The sequence below is a fragment of the Balaenoptera physalus genome, assembly GCF_965194825.1.
Source record: "Balaenoptera physalus genome assembly, chromosome: 21".
Classification (NCBI taxonomy): domain Eukaryota; kingdom Metazoa; phylum Chordata; class Mammalia; order Artiodactyla; family Balaenopteridae; genus Balaenoptera; species Balaenoptera physalus.
In genome coordinates, this window is record NC_138902.1 from 23,596,251 (window position 1) to 23,615,191 (window position 18,941).

Below are 18,941 nucleotides of genomic sequence, written 5' to 3' on the forward strand. Positions count from 1 at the left end.
TCACATTGTATCGGAGGAATGAGACTGGTTGAAATTCCAGCACAAAGAACTCTCTAATTTAGAATCCAGAGCATCTCTGTAGAATATCTATGTCATCTTCGCCAGTTTTTGAACTTTAAGATTTCACTAGGTTTAACGAGTTCCAGTCTCTGCCATCTCAAAATGGGCATCGATGAGCCAAAGTGAGGGCTTAAGACAGACAGCATCCTAGATTCTCTTCCTTTTCAAATAACAGACGCTGATTCAATCGATTCCATTTGGCAAATAATAAATTTATTAGGTGCCTACAAGTACAAAACACTGAAAGCTGCTGTAGGGGATTATAAAGACGTGTAGAAGAGCCCTGCTCTCAGAGAGCTTACAACCTAGGCAATTAGTCACAATTAGTAAGTTGTGGCAATATAACTTTAGGTGGCTTAAAGCAGAGTTCTTGAAAATGTTCACATCCTTCACATTCTCCTCTGGTCAAATATGTAAGGAATCCTTTCAACAGGAAAGCCAAACAGTGGGAAAGAGACCTTTTGTGGGATGAATCGGTGACCTTGGCTTTGCTTATGAGCATCTTTCGGTTGCTGTTGCTTATTCTTGTAACTTTCTCAGTATCGTTTCCTCGAGACCTTTGTTTGGAGAGCATCTCTGTGCTTCCTGAACCTTCACCAGGGTTTCCTGTTTGTTAGTGAGTGGCTCAGTTGCAGTTTGGCCTTGGAATGATTTGCAGTCCGATTTTTCCTGTAGCAAACCTGTATTTTCAGTTTAGTTGATGCTAGGATGGTATGCCTTGCCATCTGTGGTTTTAAGGGTGGGAGTGAGATGTGATACAGTGGAAAGCAGGCCAGACGTTTCCCTTACTTTAAACATTTAATAGTGCACTTATTGATTATATTCTGTACAGATATAGAGCAAGTTATAAACCTCTTATTTACTTTTTTTCACTTAGACTGTATTCATGTAAAGTGTATTTACATTAGCAAAAAAAACAAACGAAAAAAAAAAAACCAAAAAAGTCTTGAGGTACAAAATCCAAAAGAATATCTGAGGTATAAATACAAGTATATTTTAAATAATAATCTTTATCATGCTTTATCTATGTTGGAAAGCACAGTGGACAGGCAGGCGTACATGTTTCTTAATAGAATGGTATATACAACATATAATCTTACAAATCTCAAAGCCATTAAAGTTGAATATACAAGTATATCTTCATGAGGCACGCTAATATCCAAAATACTCAAATTAAACTCTGATCTGTCCCCTGCCCCCTAATTCTTCAAAGAACCTTTGAAATAACACTGACAATGGTAACTAAATTATAACAAAATAAAAGTCCTTCTTACAACTCTCATTCATACATTATTCACTTTTGATCCATATAAAATAAATTCACTAATACTGTCTTTTGAGCCAACCTTTACCGTTACAGTAAAACCTGTATAAAGACCACCCTTCCAAAACCCTGCACTAGTGTGTTTTTGTTTGTTTGTTTTTTACTGTGATTACTACTTTCCATTACTACTAAAATATATTTCCAGGGGCTTCGTAAAGGAGAAGAGAAAGAAATGTAGGAAAAACAAAATTTAAAAAAACCCCTATTTGCTGATAAGGACAAATCCAATTAACATATGCAGCTTTCAAAAATGCTGTTAATAACCATAACAACAAGCAACTTTTGTGGTTGGGTTAAATTTATAAGAATTTCCTTGGGACACAGTTTCCTGTGTTCCCATACATAGTGCCTTAAAGAGTTTCTCCTAACACGGAAATGCAAAGAATTTGCGGACACGTAAAAGGTGTTGATATTTGATTCAGGAGTAGATGTTAAGAGTGCTCAGTTTTCACATCTCAACTTAAAAACCAAAAAAACAAAACTGTGCTTTGGAGCTAGCAAGGGGGAATTTCCATCCCTGAATTCACCTGTACTGGATAAAAACAACTTTGCTATCTGCAATCAGGTCTAGAGACAAACTGCGTTTAAAATGGGCTATCCAAGCAAATTTATTACAATCACTTTTAAGGTAAAGAAGAGGTTGGTGGAGAAGGAATATGTTTACTAACTCAGGAAAAAAAAAAACCAGACAAGGGTGGGTTGTCTGACACCCCAAAATAAATGGGTTCACTTTCTGGATAATTCCATGGGTAGTCAGATATTCCAGGTTAAACTGAACCTGATGCATCAAGATCCTTCTTGGAGGTGTCTCAGTGTGCCAGACACTGTAGCCCAACTTACACATCTATGCCATTCGACCAGCAACAAACACACATACACACACCCCTCTGTGCAAACCTTTCTTTGCTCTTCTCAGCGAGAAAATATGTCAAAGAGGACCAACTATTCCAGTGGATACACCAGTCCCTCCACACACTGCAAAGAAAATGACATAGGTACACGTACACAGACACCGACATCGCAAGAGAGTGACGTCTCTTCATTATCTTCCCTAATGTATTTATAGTTTTGCTTCTCAGAAGCAATTCGAATAGGAATACTTTTTTTTTTTTTTTTTGCACAGTCATATATTCCAGTCAAGGTCCATAATACAGACCTTAAACAAATAGAAAGCAGCTTTAAAAATGTATCAAATCACTATAGTCAATTCCCACACTCCAACTTGTAGTTTTGTTTCAGGATCAGACACTGAACCCAATCTTCCAAGGACTGGCAACGGTTCTAGAAACAAAGGCCCAGATAATGGACATGCTTCGGGAATCACCTAGATTTGGTGTCTTTGGTTTCAGTGTTCTGATTACTGAAGGAGTCTCGGATCTTTACAACTTCAGCTGCACACAAATGTCCAAAAGATTTCGTGTACCACTCTGGCATGTGGCCCCTACGACAGACAGAAAAGGAAACGCAAATAAATTATTCGAGTTGGAAAACCCTGAATCAGCTGAAGGGAGTTCTGAATATACTTCTATTTCTTGATCAGCCAAATGTGCAAGTAAAGATCTCTCTTATTATTCCAAAGTAATCTGCTGGCACCTCCATTACACTTTTGGAACCAGAAGTTTCTCAAAGAACAACATATTGAGTGCAGATACTGAGTGAAACTGTTCAGGAAAGAAAGCTCTGGCATATAGAACAAAAACAGACCATACAGATACTTGCAGTACGGAGCTGTAAAGACTTCAAATGAGGATTTATTTAACAGGAGAGCCACTTTGGAAAGTTTTTAGAGGTTTGTTTTTTTCTTGTTGGTGTTGCTGCATTTCGTTCATTTTCTGATAAGAATTCGCACTGATCTATGGCACACAGTATAGGCCTAATTAATTACTAAAAGGGCATGTCACATTATTCAAACCTCTTTGAATATAAAATGAGAAACATCTGGTTGCTAATTCAAACTCTCATTTCCTGTGGCTTTAAGTTCATGGCAGAACCACCACATCCACATTGCTTTAGTACCACATTCTCTAAGGGGTGGAAATTAGTAAGTGGTACCCAGAAGACCAAGAAACATGAAGGAGTTACTTTATAAGCACCGCTCTCCACAGAGCATCCAAGATGCAAGGATGTATTCATTTAAGACGTTTTTTGCATCAGACCAGAAGTCTGAATCTTCTTTACGCCCCTCATTCAAGATGTAAAACAAAACAAAACAAAACAAAATCAGCATCAGAACATACCTTAAGTCAGCTCTGCACATGTAGGTGAGTTTGGATTTCCCTGACCCGCAGGGTTCGATTAGATACCTGGCCAGGAGTACATTGACCCTCACTCCCACCACAGGGGCCCGGTCGTGATCCACGGAGGTGAGTACAAGGGCACAAGCTCCCTTGGGTAAATTAGTCCTCCATGTTCTGTAGGGACAAAACGAGAGGGGGAAAAAATGGAGTTTCCTGGAAGCCGAGTTTAGAACGGGGCCTCACTCTTAGAGGAGGCAGCTGAAGGGCAGGATGGGGGCCACACCGTGCATCCATCCTTGTGCAAGGACTCCTGAATGACTAACTTCAACAGAGCCCCTTCTGCAGTGGTATTTAAGCTCACACAGTCAGTTCTTGGAAAGAGAACCAATCTGAAGTGGGTCTGAAAACCCTTTTTATATTTCACAAATGTATTAGAACATGGACATCCAAATGTTACTCTGTTGGAGAAGTTCTGGACTAATGATGTGACATTTCCTCAAAGATTTTTGGAATTCTTCTTTCAATAATATCTTCAGAGAATTTATGAATCACATATGAATCAGCTTTAACCACAGCTCACTTGGGACCCAAATGTTATTTCCTGGCTTATGCATTCACTAGCTGTTTCTAACGAGAAAATCTATCCTAAAGGGGGCAAAAATCAGCTACCACTGAGCACGTTCAATGGAATGTGCCTCTCTTTCTGAGCTCAATTCCAAAAGAGTTCAAACCATTTTCAGGGATGGACACACTGTTGGAATAAATGAGGATATATTTTTCATATTTGGAAGGGTTCAACGCTTTTCTGGAAGCAAACGTTCTATTTTAAATAATGTTAACATCTTATAACATTCGGTGCCACAGAGGCTCATCCTTGCCGCAATAATCAATCCGGAAGCTCTCACCTCAGAACAACGTAGTCCCGAGCAGGATGGGGGGCCATACTGTTTTGGACATACTGGTAAATTTCAGTTTGGCTGTCCAGGATCTCAATCACTTTTGAATCCAACAAGTCTACATCCCAGAGGTGCTGCTCTCTAAGTAGGCGCTTTAAGATTTCCTCAGGCGATGCAGGGACTTCAATGGTTGCCCTCCAAAGCCTTAGAGGTGGTCCTTCACTCACCTGAAAAGAGGATGTACTTTTCAGTGCTGAGACAATTCCCACACACCTAGACTCTGAAGGCAAACTACTAGCTGGGTACGTGGTCCTAATGTTTATTTCTGGCTTTAATAGGCTGCTGACCCCAAGTACATTCAAGATCAGGCCAGAAAGCAAATAGTACTGCTGGCGTCACCTCCGGTTATATCTGTTTTCCTGGGACCCACATTAGGGTCAATGTAATAAAACTAAGATCTATCTGCACTCCCAAGCCTGCATGGCCATCCGACTGCTCTCATTGTTTCTTCTCAAATACCTCCATGCACCTATCATGCAAAGCAATACAGGATGCCTCTGCCCTTAAGGGGCTTTCAAGTTAACCACCCACCCACCCAGCACTCCCTGCTCATTCAAGGGCCAAGAGAAGAGAGACTGAGAACAGAAGAGAGCCCAAGAGGATTCCAATCAAATGATGGAAATATCTAAGCACGTCACAAAATACCCAAAGGCCCAATACCATTAGTAAAACATTCCAGGGAATTCTAGTGTGTTTCTGTGGAACCAAAGAATTTCATTAGGTATTTTGATTCCCCTGACACGTGTTCAATGAGTACTATTCCTCACTGAACTGGTTTCCACTCTTACATGGGGGATATGAATCACCTGGCTGCCTAGCTCTATAAGGAAGGGAATGGGTGACAGATCCCCAAGGAGAAGTGTGTTGGCAAAAGGGTATCTTGTTTCTGATGAACCCAAGTCCTGACCACTAGAATTCAAATGGCTGACAACAGGGAGACGACATACCTTCTTATAGGATAGCTCAGCCTGCTCAGATGTAGAGTAGCTGACCCAGCCTTTGAATTTCTCTTTGACCTCTTTAAACAGGCTGTCCACACAGTCCTGGAGGAAGTGTTGGTAGTTGGCTGACTCATCATTACAAAGGCGTCCTAACGCTTCTAGGGTAAGCGGCTTCAGCTCTTGTTCGGTGTAGGAATTTCGACATCGGCTCATTTCCTCAGGAACCTGGGAGGGACACGAGAGACATAAAGGAGGTTTGTTGCCCATCAGAGGAAGCGGCAGGGTCCTCAAGGCAGTGCAAGCGGTCCAGTCCCCCTGCTTCCAACAGATGGAGGAGTGTCCCTGCCGACCTCATGTGGTATCGTGAGGACGCAAGCAGATCACCTTCATAAAGGTACCCAGAAAGCTTATTTTTGTGTGAGGTCCTCTTCTTTAGAAAGTTACAGTAGGAGAGTAAGTGATTAAAATAGGGTGTACATTGACGAAGACAGATTTTTTTTAATTGAAGTACAGTTAGCTGATTTACAATATTACAATAGTTTCAAGTGTACAACATAGTGATCAAAAACTTTATAGATTATGCTCCATTAAAGTTATTGTAAAATATGGGCTATATTCCCTATGCTGTACAATATAGCCTGTCGCTTACTTATTTTATACACAGTAGTTTGTACCTCTTAATCCCCTTGCCCACCACACCCCTCTTACCTTTCAAGCCACTAGTTTGTCCTCTATTCCTGTGAGTCTGTTTCTGTTTTGTTATATTCATTCTTTGTCTTATTTTTTTAGATTCCACATGTATGCAATAACATACAGTACTTGTTTTTCCCTGCCTGACTTATTTCACTAAGCATAATACCCTCCAGGTCCATCCCTATTGTTGCAAATGGTAAAATTCAAAATTTCATTCTTTTATTTTAATGGCTGAGTAGTATTTCATTTCATACACACACACACCCTCCCCACCACATCTTCTTTATCCATTCATCTGTTGATGGACACTTAGGTTGCTTCCATTGGCTATTGTAAATAATGCTATGACCATTGGGGTGCATGTATCTTTTTGAATTAGTGTTTTTGTTTTCTTTGGATATACCCAGGAATGGAATTGCTGGATCCTAAGGTAGTTCTATTTTTAATTTTTTAAGGAATGGCCATAGTGTTTTCCATAGTGGCTGCACCTCAGATACAGAATTTATTTCAGATAATTTGTTACTTTTGCTTTCTAAGTAAAGGGGTATGGAGGTAGGCAATTTCATTAACATATTAACTCTAATGAGCTTATACATTATAAAATATATAAATAAGACATTCTCAGACTACATATATAATCTTCAGCTGTGGAAAAGACCTTTTGGTTAAGATGTGAACAAGTTGGGACCTCCCTGGCAGTCGAGTGGTTAAGACTCCGCACTCTCAATGCAGGTGGCAAGGGTTCAGTCCCCGGTTTGGGAACTAAGATTCCGCATGCCGCACAGCGCGGCCAAAAAAACAATGTGAACAAGTATGGTGCCCAAGATTTTGTCCTCATTTACATCATCCTTGACAAATAACAAAACTTCCCATCTCCTTACCTGGAAAAGCTTCTTGCACTCAGCAATCATATGGGCTAGCCCTTGAGTGGCAGCAAGATTTTCATTCAAATCTTTCTGATCTGGTTTGCCCAAGCTTTGTTTTCTTTGCATTACCCTAGAGAGAGAAATAAGGAAAGGGAAAGATTCAAATATTTATATATTTTTAATCAATGTGTTATTCGAGGAAACCTAAAGGAGAGAAAAAGACTTTCACTGGAGGCTATTTGTCATTAAGTGGTTAAGGAGAGCTTTACTTTGGTCACTAGAATTTCTCAGTCGTATCAACGATGCACAAAAAACACGGAAGAGACTGTCTCCGATGAAATCTAGGTTATTTAAAACCATCACATTAAATAGGTTCCTATTTAAATAGGGCAGCTTGTAAGGTCTATACCGTGTGGGGTGGCAGGAAGGAAAGGCAGCTTTGAGGAGTATGTGGGTGGGAGGCACTAGTCAAGGGGCTAAACAGGATCATTCTTTCCAGTGTAAATAAACAGGAGCCCCTCCTGTCAGTGAGAGAAAAGTCTATTGTTTCCTAGAGCTTTTGTCTTAATCTTATCTGATCTCTCTCTTCTGCTCACCTCTAGCTCTCCATCCCATTAAACACAGAACCAGTTAATTAAGCATTGTATGGCTTTCAGAAGCAAAGCTAACTTCACTAGCACAACCAGGCCTCATGCCTACAGCTGAGAAACATTTGTCAAGTTCCTTTACAGCTGAGGGAAAGGATCCGCAGGATGAATTTAGTAGAAGGGGGTTAGTGACCCCTTTCTCACACACTTCACCATGAGGCCTTTATACGAAATATTCATATAAGTAAGATGATCCAACTGGTTCTGCCATTTTTTTCCTATCAGTATAGGCAAGTTATTCAATACTTACTTAAGTGACCCGCCCTGCAGTCTTGTCTCATGTGTAAAATAGATACTAACAGGAGCTTCAACTCCTACGATTGTTATGAGGATTAAAGAAGATAATCAATGTCCAGGGTGTAGCCCTATGCTGGGGACAGAATAAGTGCTGAGCAAAAGAGCCTTTGTTATGTTCCAGATTCCTTGATTTCCACAGTCACTTCGATCTTGTCTACATCTAAGGAGAAACTTTGCAACAATTGGCTCAGCTGAGTCTTAACTTTGAGGCTCAACGTCATCCTTAGTCATTTCAGATCCAGCTCCTTTCAACTTCCCACACAGGTCGGCAGCTTGGTTCTACTGAAGAAGCCAAGGCAGCTTGGTTTTATTTATGCAGAAGCCAAGGCAGCAGGGCTCTCGTCCCCCATCCAGTTTTTGAGGTCTGTAAACTCTCTTGTCTGTTTGCCGGCAGAAAGTATGATGACAATATTACAGAGAGCACTGAGGGGAGGAGCAGGGGAAACACCTGCCACGGCAAAGCAGTAATGCAAATCTCTCTCAAAACCTGGCTGAAACGAGATTGTCTAGGAAGTCGCACCCCCAGGGCCGAGAAGAATGGAAGCAGCGGAAGCAGCACAAGGGAGGAACGTGGGCTGTGAAGGATGGAGGTCAAACTCCTTTTTGCTGGATTCAGGTATGAATCCAACAAAAACACACGGACAGCCCTATAAGGAAAGGGAGGATTCTTCTGTCTAAAGAATGGAGCATGCGCGTGCGCGTCTGACCATCACGCGTGCGCGTCTGACCATCACGCGTGCGCGTCTGACCGTGCACGCGCGCGTCTGACCGGACCCGTACCTTGGAGAGGAATTCTCTCTCTTGAGGGTGTTGAGGTGGAAGAGGGAAGGCGCCAAGCACACGGCCAAGTTGGTGGGAGTCATCTGGTTCTCCTTCACAGCTGCTGTGACATCGCTCAGGAAGTAGAGGAGCGTCTGCAGGACCTCCCGGTTCTCGTCAGGCAGAAGCATGATGGCGGCCTTGATCGCCTGGAGGCGCTGGTCCTTGGGCACATCTGCACGACACCAGCATTTACCCCATCAACCCAGTGATTTTCCATGTACGTTCGCAAGGAAACGTCCCAAAGCAAATAGCGGCATCAAAGACCTCAGCCCAGCACTGAACAAGCACTTGCAAAAAGTGTACTTGAGATTAATACGGAAGAAATTAGGGATGGCCACCAGCGTCACTACCCTCAAGTACTTCCTGCCTGTGGAGGAGTTACAATTTTTAAAAACCCACAACGCCAATATACTCCTGAATCCACCTCAGAGTTCAGCTCCAGATGATGCCTGCTCTTTTCTTTTACTTTACAGAACGGTTCTTTCTTTTCTAAGTACTTTTTTGAAACTCCTAGTTTACCATTCTTAATTACTGAACATTATAGGCTATACTTTAGTTTCAACGAGAAATCTTATCAAAGACATACAAGAGGATGAGAACCGAGATTTCTTCACCTTGACTACAAAATGTTCAGCATCTCTGTGGACTCTCCTGATTTCAACTGATCTGCTCATTCCTTAAATGGGGAAAGGAAGCTGCTAAAATATTCCATTTAAACAACACGTATGTTTAACTAGTAATTTCTTTAAGTTTTAGAAAGCCCTACTGAGAGGCTACTATAAAAATACACGCTTGAGAAATAAACCCATAAAAAATATATAATATAAATAATATAACAATATAATGTATTATAACATTATATAATATTTATGTATTATAATACAATTATAATGTATTATATATAATATTATATATATATAAATAAAATAATACACGTAGAAAATGTGGAACACAACTTTCAGGTCTCCTTTACTAGGCAAATTTTTCTTTTAAAAGGCATGTGGTGGAAAATTGAAGTCACTCAAATGCAGCTCCATAGGACAAACTAATTAAACAGCTCCATGGTTACAATACATAACAAATACCTTAGTGGGGGAAATGTGACCTGTGTTTTCATAAAATCTGAAAGGACGAAACAAATAATGAAATAATCCAGACCAACTCCATTTCTCATAAAATAAAGTCCCACGTGCCAGTTCTAAAGACAGTTCAAGCACTGAGAGAAGCTGCTTTTAAATTACATTGCTGTAATACCACACTGAGCCAAGAAAAACACAAGGCTGTAAAAGCTATAATCCTGATCTTGATCATTAATTCAGACCACTGTTTGCTTTAAGCTTTACTTAAAAGTGAGATGGGCATGGGTATTGTTTTCCCAAGTATTTCTGGTAGAAGCTGAGATGAATAGCAGAAAAAGATTATTTATTCGTTTTACAGCAAGATAAAACACAGACACCTGTGAAACTTTAAACACAACAGGCCCTGCTAGAGAAATGTGAAGCAACTGAAATGCCTACAGACAAGGCAGAGAGAGAGAGATCTCGGAATCTGCTCTTTTAAGTGTCTTAGATAACACTGTTCTGGAAACGAATGAAAAACACGAGCTCCTGGATCAGAATGTAAAAATGCACAGTTGCTTCGGTAATTAGAGAATGATGACGAGGGAAATTTATTTTTGCATTATTCAACAGGTACACAGAAACCTGTTCCACAAACAAGAAGTCAAGGAAGAAAGAAATCGATGACGTATTTCTAAGAGATCATCATGTGGGTCCCAGAGAATGACATCAAAGGAACTGCAGGTTTCAGCTGACCCCACTTTTCCCCACTGCCAACAATGTCAAGATCAAAGAACACTTACATTGGTAGATCTGCAGAAAGGTTTCCGAGAGTTTGTTCGTCATTAGTGGCTCAGGAAGATCTCGAAAATACTGCTTCAACATGTCTGCCACATCATAAGCAGACTGCCCCTCATAGTTGACACAATCTATGGCGCTTTCATTCATCTGGCGCAGAGCCTGAATCCGGGATTTGACACCCGATTTTCTGAAGAGTCCAACCTATTGGAAAAAGAAACATTAAGTGTTTTTTCACTGCAAAACTAGAAGAAGATGCATGCATCTGGACTCCCATGATTAAGCGGGACCTGCAGGCAGCGGCTCTCACCTGATCCAGACAATGGTTGCGGAGGTAGCGCATGGCCTGCTGAATGCTCTGGGGGAGGGGCTGTCCTGTGCGCTGCACGTTGACCGTCAGAGGGACCCCGAATACATGCCGGTCCTTGTAGTCTGGAACCTTGATCCTTTTCATGAACTTGGGCACAGCCCTATTGAAAAAATATTGGGGGTTGGAGGGATATGTTTACTTGTCTGTCTACGTTTTTGTCCATCTGTGCAGTTAAACCCTGTGGGCTCTAGATCTGTGCTAATAAGGTAGCTATTTAAATTTAAATTAAACAGAACTACAAATTCAGTTCCTCAGTTGTATCAGCCACATTTTAAGCACTCACGAGCCATTTGTGGCTGGTAGCTACCATACTGGACTGTGCAAATATAGAACATTTCTACCACCACGGAGAGTTCCATCGGACAGTGCTGTTCTACATCCTCTAAGGGTTGGGGCTGTGAGGCCCAGTTACAGCTCCTCAGTTGGGGATTCTCTTTCCAGTGGTAACTCTGAGAACTGGGTCTGTGTTCCTAAGGGAGGTGATGGGCTTCCTTACAAAACGGCAGCACAGGAAGGAACAGAAGGAGAAAAGAACAGTCAAGACCCTAAGTAGGAGCTTCAGGACAGAGTTGAAAAACAAGTTCTTATTTGTCCTGAAAATGGACAAGAATCATTTCTAGGTTCTTGATAAGATCCAAAGTATTTAGGGTAAAAAAAAGATCAGGACGAGAAAACAGCAGATGCATGATGTTGGTCTGACATAATGAGAACCAACTCCAGAGCTCAACAGTGGGGGCCAAGCTAATGACCCGAAGTCAAAATAAATTCTCCTACTGATGACCCCAGAGAATATAACATCTTTAGCTTTCTAAAGGAAGACGGAGAAGAACAATGAGGGTTTTGTGAGCCTACGCCAGGCTCCCTGGAGTCCTGACACCAGGTCCAGCCGGAGCAGTATATGCAGCAGCAGGAAACCAATGTCATGCATTTAATGCTGTCAAGCAGAAATTTCAGCTCTACAAATGACCTCTCTAAATGGGACAAGAAAGGGCAAGGCCGAACAGGAAAAGAACTTTGTGTAGAATTTCTCCTCACTCCGTGGATCCCACAATGTGAGGCTTTAACATTTGGTTTGGACTCACTGGAAAAACTGACCAGAACCCAGGAGGTATTATGGACTTTCAGATTCTTGAGGGTTTGGTGGTGCTGGTGGGGACAACCCAGAAATGAGAACGTAAAGTATGCAGTTTTAAATAGCCAGCTGGGAAACCCTGACTCGAGGCATAGAGGAACACGGCGCAAGGCAGACTGCCTTGACTTTTGAGTGCTTACCCCACAGCCATGGCGTGTTACTGTTTATAGCTCTAGGAAAGGTAAAACTGAAGCACACAGCCAAATTTGTGTTTCCATACAGTTAAGTATATGGTATCACGGCTATAAGTGTGCATAATACTCGCTTTGTCGGGGGAGAAAAGCCCAGCGGCGGAATGTGCAAGGAACACATTACGATCTCCACCGAGAATCTGAAGCATGTGGGGATAAACCAGTCAATACTTATTTCTGTCATTCAGAACAAACAACTTCTGTATTTAGCAGGGCTCACATAATAACAGCCTTTGAACAGGAGATGCTTTGATGCCGAAGTTAACCTCACTATGAGTCCCAAGGAGGGGAGGAGCTGGAGAGAGAAGGGTTACATTGCTCTGCTGACTCTCTGGTTTGCTACCGAGCGCTACTCATGAATTGGGCCACTTCTCCATTTTTATAAGGAGTGGTAGTTGTGCAACTGGATAATGAACACTTAGACTGGTGAAAAGACTTAAGGATACCCAGCTGACACTGCAAAATGCGCTGGGATGTCAATGTAGAGACATTTCTCTGCTTCGCACTCAGTAGAAAAATTAAAATATGCACATGATGGGTCCTATCCATGACCCATCCAGGCCGACAGTCTACATCTCACACTATACACACCAAGGGCCGTCCTTTTGAAAGTATGGACAGCTCAATAAATTTTATCTTCGTATATTATTTTAGTCTATGATATCTTAGAGTGGTGAATTCCTTAAAATGATTATCCACTGCTTAAGAGTCTTTGTTGGAAAAAACATAGCTAAACTCTTTAGCTCAGATAGATTTTTGTGATTCTGCAAATACATCAAAAATGATTTCTATAAATGTGCACGAAGAAGGGTACAAAACCAGGTACTGTACATGAAGCATATCAAATTTGGTCTCATAACACCTGATGATCTAAACAGTTTTCTTCCCTTCCTTCCAAATTATGATCTGATCCTGTACGTGTATTTGCCTGTGGTGGGCTATTCCCACCACTGGGAAGGAAGCGCCTGGACAATGAGATGGGAGAGTAGAGCATTCTCATCCCATCAACTGGCGATTTGTTACTCAGAGCACTGAAAACTCAACCAGCCCTGATGGAAATTCCCTAAAGCTATATTGGCTTAAGCAGTGTCAAATGTAGCCTCAAGAATGCAGAAACTGACTGCATTAGGATGATGGACTAAAGATACAGGATCCAACTGTCATATCCTCAGTGTTGGGACAGCATTGGTTGAGAACATTTTCAAATACAGTTCACTGGACAGTTTAAACCCTTACCAGCTAAAACCATGCTTATTAGAAGGTGTGTATTTCTCCAGCAGGGCGGTTAACTTCAGGAGGGAGTATTTCTGCAGCAGGTTCACCTGGGCCACAGACTGGCAGTTAATCTGCAGCGATACAGAGTTTAAGCTCGGCCGATGAGAGCTCTGGAAACTGTGCCATCGCAGCCTGTGCCTGCGAGAGAAGGCGGGGAATGTGAGTGAGTATGAAAGCTTTTTAATGGGTCGATGCAGAGTCAACAGTGGGCCGCTCACTGGCCTCTTATCTTAGGAACTGAGAAGACTCAACTTCCATTCCAGTCTTTTTTTTCCCCCTGTGGTAAAATATATATAACATAAAATTTACTGTCAACCACTTTTAGTGCACAGTTAGGTACATTAAGTATCAAGTACATCTGCAGTGTTGTACAACCATCCGTACCATCCATCCACAGAACTTACTTCATTCATCTTCCCAAACTGAAGCTCTGGTACCCACTGAACAGTGTTCACTCTTTTAGGGTGGTAGGATTGCCCCGTCTGTCACTTTCCTTAGCAACGTTCATGGCTGTGAAGGCTGGACTTATTCCCATCTCCCTACACGACAAGCAGAAGCAGCCTCCTTCCAATCCCTCCCTCCTCAGACTGGATGGAGAAGGGAAGAAAAACTCTTACCTGTTGGACCTAGTCAGGGAGGCCCCGACCCCAGAATCCCTCCTTTCCGGGATGTCTGAGGGCTCCTCGGGTTCGTTCAGTGAGTTGCCCGTGCTGTCCAGGTCGCTGGGGGTGGCTCGGTCATTGTCCACGTCCAGGTGTATCTGCTTGGGAGAGGACGGGCATGGGGAGACCGAGTCCAGGGCCGAGTCTGAGTCTCCCTCGTCTGAAAATTTCTCCGACCACTGGTTGACTATCCTCTGCATCCCCTTCACGTGGTAGAGGATGTCGTCCAGCTCGGGGAAGATGTCCTCGTTCTCCAGGTCGGCCAGGTCACCGGAACTGGAATAGAGGATGGAGCCGGGCACGTTGTCATAGATACTCAGGCGGCTGGTCATGGAGCTCGAGGAATTGCGTCTCTTGAGTTCCTTGGGGCTGTCGCTGCTGTCCTCCCTCCTCAGGCTGATATGGCCAGGGCCGTGGAAGCTTCCAGTCCTCCAGTTCACGGAGCTGTTATTCCCCGAGGGAGAGAAACTGCCGTTGGAGAGGGCTTTGGGGAAAGTGCCAGGCTTGTGATCTTCTGGGATGTAGAACACCGCGTCCTCCGGGTAGCTCTCGCGGTTTTTAAAGTTCTGTTCCATAACGTTGTTGAACGTGGACTGGTTGAACGGATCGAAGCCCTCCAGGTACATGCCTCCCCGCTTGTTGCAGGCACTGAGGCTCCGGGTCCTGGTGACGGGGCTGGGCGTGCTGACGTTGCTGCTGCTCTCGGACTGGCTGCTGCTGCTGCTGGTCTGCGTGGAGTTGGAGACGCTCCGCTTCCGCACCGCGGGGACGTTGATGCGGTTGCCGTTGAGGGCGGAGATCTCCACGCAGTTCAGCTGCTTGAGCTTCTCCTCGTCCACCCCCTCCTGCAGGACGGGCCCGCTGATGATCAGCCCCAGCTTGGACGGCACCTTGTGCTTGCTGTGGTGGGAGCCCTTGAGCTTCAGGCTCTCCATGCGTTTCAGCAGGCTGTGCGTCTTGGACTTGGTGTTCTTCTCGTGGCCTTTCACGCTAAAGCTGAAGCTGGACAGTTCCTTGGGAGAGGGCAGGCTGCAGAAAGAGTCATCGTTGCCTACGAAGGTGCCGGAGGAGCAGACGCTGGTGACGGAGTTAGTCCGGGCCGTCGCCGCGCCCCCGAGGTGGGTCGCTTGCGTGGCGAGGCTGCTGGTGCTGCTGAGGCTGCGGACAGAAGCCACCTCCTGGCGCTCGCTGAGGTCCGTCAGCACGCTTTCACGGCTGGGGGCGTTCTTCAGGTGGGGATCGTCTGGGGACCCAGGGACGGGGTCCTGCTTTGGAGAAAAGACATCGAACTCTTCAAGCCGGGACCACCTCTTGCTGTCCCTCTGGAAAGTCCATTTGGCACTGATTGCGCAAGGCTCATCCTCGTCCGAATCCTCACTCTGCGGAGACAGAATGGAGCCGCTCGTCCCCTGGGACTGGCAGGCCGCAGGGGGCAGTGTGTGCGCCAAGGGCCAGGGGCCAGGACACTGATCGTAACGCCAGCCGTGTCACTTCCCCCCTTGCATCTTTATTTTATTATTTTTAAAAAATAACCAAGATGTATGTAAAGAATTTAACAGGAAAAAGCCTGACCATGTGTTTCAAGCTAAACAGGAGTTATTTAATGGAAACACTGGGATCTATAGGGTGCCCTTTAATTGCTCACAGAGGAAACCTCTGAGATCTGTGAAAATTCCAGGCATGTAAAATATTTTGAACTGGAGTTAGCAATGGGTAGGACTCCCTCTGGTCTGCCTTTAATTTTGCTGTCTGTTGATAGTATGTGTTTATATTCCCTTTTGCAATTAAAATGGTGGTTTTCAAACACTTTAAGAAGAGGGGTAACCGAAATCTCTAGCTACCCTAAAAGTACACAGGATCTCCTCTAACAGATTAACGGAGACACAAAGCAAGGTGAGCCATCCCATCTCTTCAGTGGGTCAGTGGGTACTTCTCAGCCTCTTACCTGTTCCTTTTCGTTCCCTCCCCCACCAACATGGGAACCAGAGTTAATGCCACAAGTGTCCTGTGACGTTTCAACCTCAGACATGCTCCTGCCTCTTAACAAGGCTTCACAAATACCCAGTCCTGACAGCACGTAACATTCACAAACACGAAGTAACATCTCCGCTGATGATGCCTGATTTACTGGTGGGACTCAGGGTTACCGTGAGACAGACTACTGCATCAAAGCCCTTGAGGCGGGATATCAAAAGGCACAGTTCCGTGTGATGCACGTCCTTCCCACTGGTGTGGAGAATGTCCCGTGACCAGAGTTTCCCAGGACAGTGAGTGGAGAGCACGAAACGCTGACTTGCAGGCTCCTCTCCACAGCTCAGCGGGTGTGAGGTTCCAGCTCATTTGTTTAAAAGGTTTAACTCCCCCAAGAAGGCAACTTGCTGTAGGTTAGATAATTAAAATGGGTACTCTGAACAGTCAGAAATATGTTCTTTGACCAAACTTACTCCTGTTTACTCTAATTTGTGACACTCACTCCCACTACTACACCCACCTCTTCTCCTAAGATCTCGTAAGACGTCCTCACATTTCATACGCAGAAGAAAATACCATCTGAATCAGTTATGTGCCACCATTTCACTAGAATGTGTGGGATTTCGTGCCCTCCCTCTTCCTCCTCTAATTCCTTTTCTCCCTCCAAATCTCTATTATTCTTCCATACCCTGCCAGCCAGCCTTCACTGCCATCCCTACAGCTTCAAAACACAGTTACTGTTACATACGGGAAGACAGAGTTCCCAAGAACTTCAGCTTTAATTTCTGTAAGGACGCAATGCAAAATCCACCGGAATTCCTTAAGCCCCATCCCTTTAATATGTCATAGGCATTGAGCTAATGAGGCAAAAATCACAGATGATCTTTTCAGATTGAAAACAGCAGGGAAGACACAATTTATTGGCTGGCTGCAGCTCTTGGTTTCAACTACATAAGGCCACACAGCTTTTGGTAAACCTGACTGGATTATAACATTTAAAATGTCGATATTTTTGGACCACGGAAGTAAGAGTTTGAGAGACAAAATCTATCACAAAATTCATAACCCAGTTTTTGATCTGCCCCCTTTCCTCCCACCATGCTATACATTTTATAGACTCACTCTCTTCCGATGAGGACTAATTTCCAGCTTCATCACCGCGCATTTGTTTAAAGTATTCAGACGCCTACAGAGCAAAGAAATAACATTAGCAGAGACAGGAAACCACTGATGGGTGGATAAATATTTTTTCCAAACAGCTGACGTGTTTAATCGAGTTTCTTTGAATCCATTAATATCTATAATATAGAAGAGTACTTGAAACTTCTTTAAAAAGTGAATAGTTTAAAAATATTTATGTTTCACAAGTTTTCTCATTTAAATTTAATATTACTATTTTATAGTAAAATGGCACACTGCGGTGGTTCTGTCAGGTGCCTCTTATTCCTCACAGAACAAACAACCCTCAATGAGGACAGTTATTCTTTCAACAACCCCTAGGTTGAGTCATTAGGTATCTCCACCCAGTGCCAAGAAATAAAAGGCAGTGATGTCTTCTTTCACAGAAGTAGAAACATGAACAAGGAACCAAGCAGAGCTGTTGGTAAATAAAGTGTATTCTATCTCAAATCAAAATTCAAATATAAAAATAATCTCTGACAAATAATAACCTTAGACAGCCTGTTAAAAAACGCAGTAAGTTCTGTATAGAAATTTGAGCCCTCTTTAACACCCAATTCTTTTTTACAACTTCCCGTACAGGACAGAATAATGCGTGGTATAGTCGCAGGAACAGCACAAATGACTAATTTAAAAATTTGTATACTTCAGCTTCAAGGGTCAACATCTTTAAGAGTTCAAACATAAGCACTTGAATCAGATTATTCTTTGGAACAGGAGTCACATTTTTACTCTGAATATTTTTTACCCCTGCCAAAGAGTAATAATTTAAAATTAGGAAAGTAATTTAGCTTCACTGAAAATGAAGTACTTGAAAAAAACAAAACAAAACCCACCTCACTGGTAAGTAATGAAATAGCTGAAAAAAAGAAGCCCTTTACATATGCAGAAATAAATGGCACGTAAAAGTCTGAAGGACAGCTTTTCAAGCCCCAATTCTTTCTAACATCTTCCAGATGATCATCACTTAGTCTTCCTCAAATGAACCTTTAACCTATCTGCTGTCTGGTACCATCAGTTTTCCAATTTTTCCTAAGATTGCAATTCTTCCAATTCCACAGGACAAGCGCATTTAACTCACACGAACTCAAACTGACCATGAGCCCTCTTCAAGGCTCTATCCTTCTGATCCTGTTCTTGCAGCTTGTCTAACAACTTGGATGCAGGAGGGTAGAAAGTATTTTTGCCTGCTGATAAGACTGCCTTTGATTTCATAGATTATGTGGTAGCCTGCTTATAGGATAAACAAAGATAACCCAGAGCACCTATGTTCAGGAAAATTCTCTCTCATGATGGAAAGGGAAAGAAAACAAATAACTAAAAAAAACATCCACAGACATTAAAATGAGTGGATATAAAGTCCCTCTCTAAGGGGCATCCATTACTTAAATGACTTCTACCCACAGTGTTTTAGTTCTCAAATGTTTTTAAGATTTAAAGAATCGGGAGGGTCACAGCTAGT

At 42.9% G+C, this 18,941-nt stretch overlaps 1 protein-coding gene across 13 annotated transcripts in view; it reads right to left on the reverse strand.

Annotated features, from left to right (window-relative positions):
• Positions 1-251: 251 nt before the first annotated feature.
• DLC1 (DLC1 Rho GTPase activating protein) overlaps positions 252-18,941 on the reverse strand; it is a 407,206-nt gene continuing 388,516 nt past the window's right edge. For 7 of the 13 annotated variants that reach the window (XM_082444583.1, XM_082444577.1, XM_082444585.1 and 4 more), the window contains 11 exons: positions 17,423-17,486; positions 14,285-15,744; positions 13,629-13,805; positions 11,010-11,169; positions 10,705-10,903; positions 8,802-9,015; positions 7,093-7,207; positions 5,525-5,743; positions 4,527-4,744; positions 3,622-3,795; positions 252-2,825 (listed from right to left, as the gene is read on the reverse strand). In XM_082444583.1, the coding sequence (XP_082300709.1) occupies positions 2,705-2,825; positions 3,622-3,795; positions 4,527-4,744; positions 5,525-5,743; positions 7,093-7,207; positions 8,802-9,015; positions 10,705-10,903; positions 11,010-11,169; positions 13,629-13,805; positions 14,285-15,744; positions 17,423-17,486 (3,121 nt within the window). In that variant the 3' untranslated portion in view covers positions 252-2,704. The remainder of the gene's footprint in view (positions 2,826-3,621; positions 3,796-4,526; positions 4,745-5,524; positions 5,744-7,092; positions 7,208-8,801; positions 9,016-10,704; positions 10,904-11,009; positions 11,170-13,628; positions 13,806-14,284; positions 15,745-17,422; positions 17,487-18,941) is intronic. The other 6 variants (XM_082444584.1, XM_082444588.1, XM_082444586.1 and 3 more) reach the window with 1 other exon arrangement.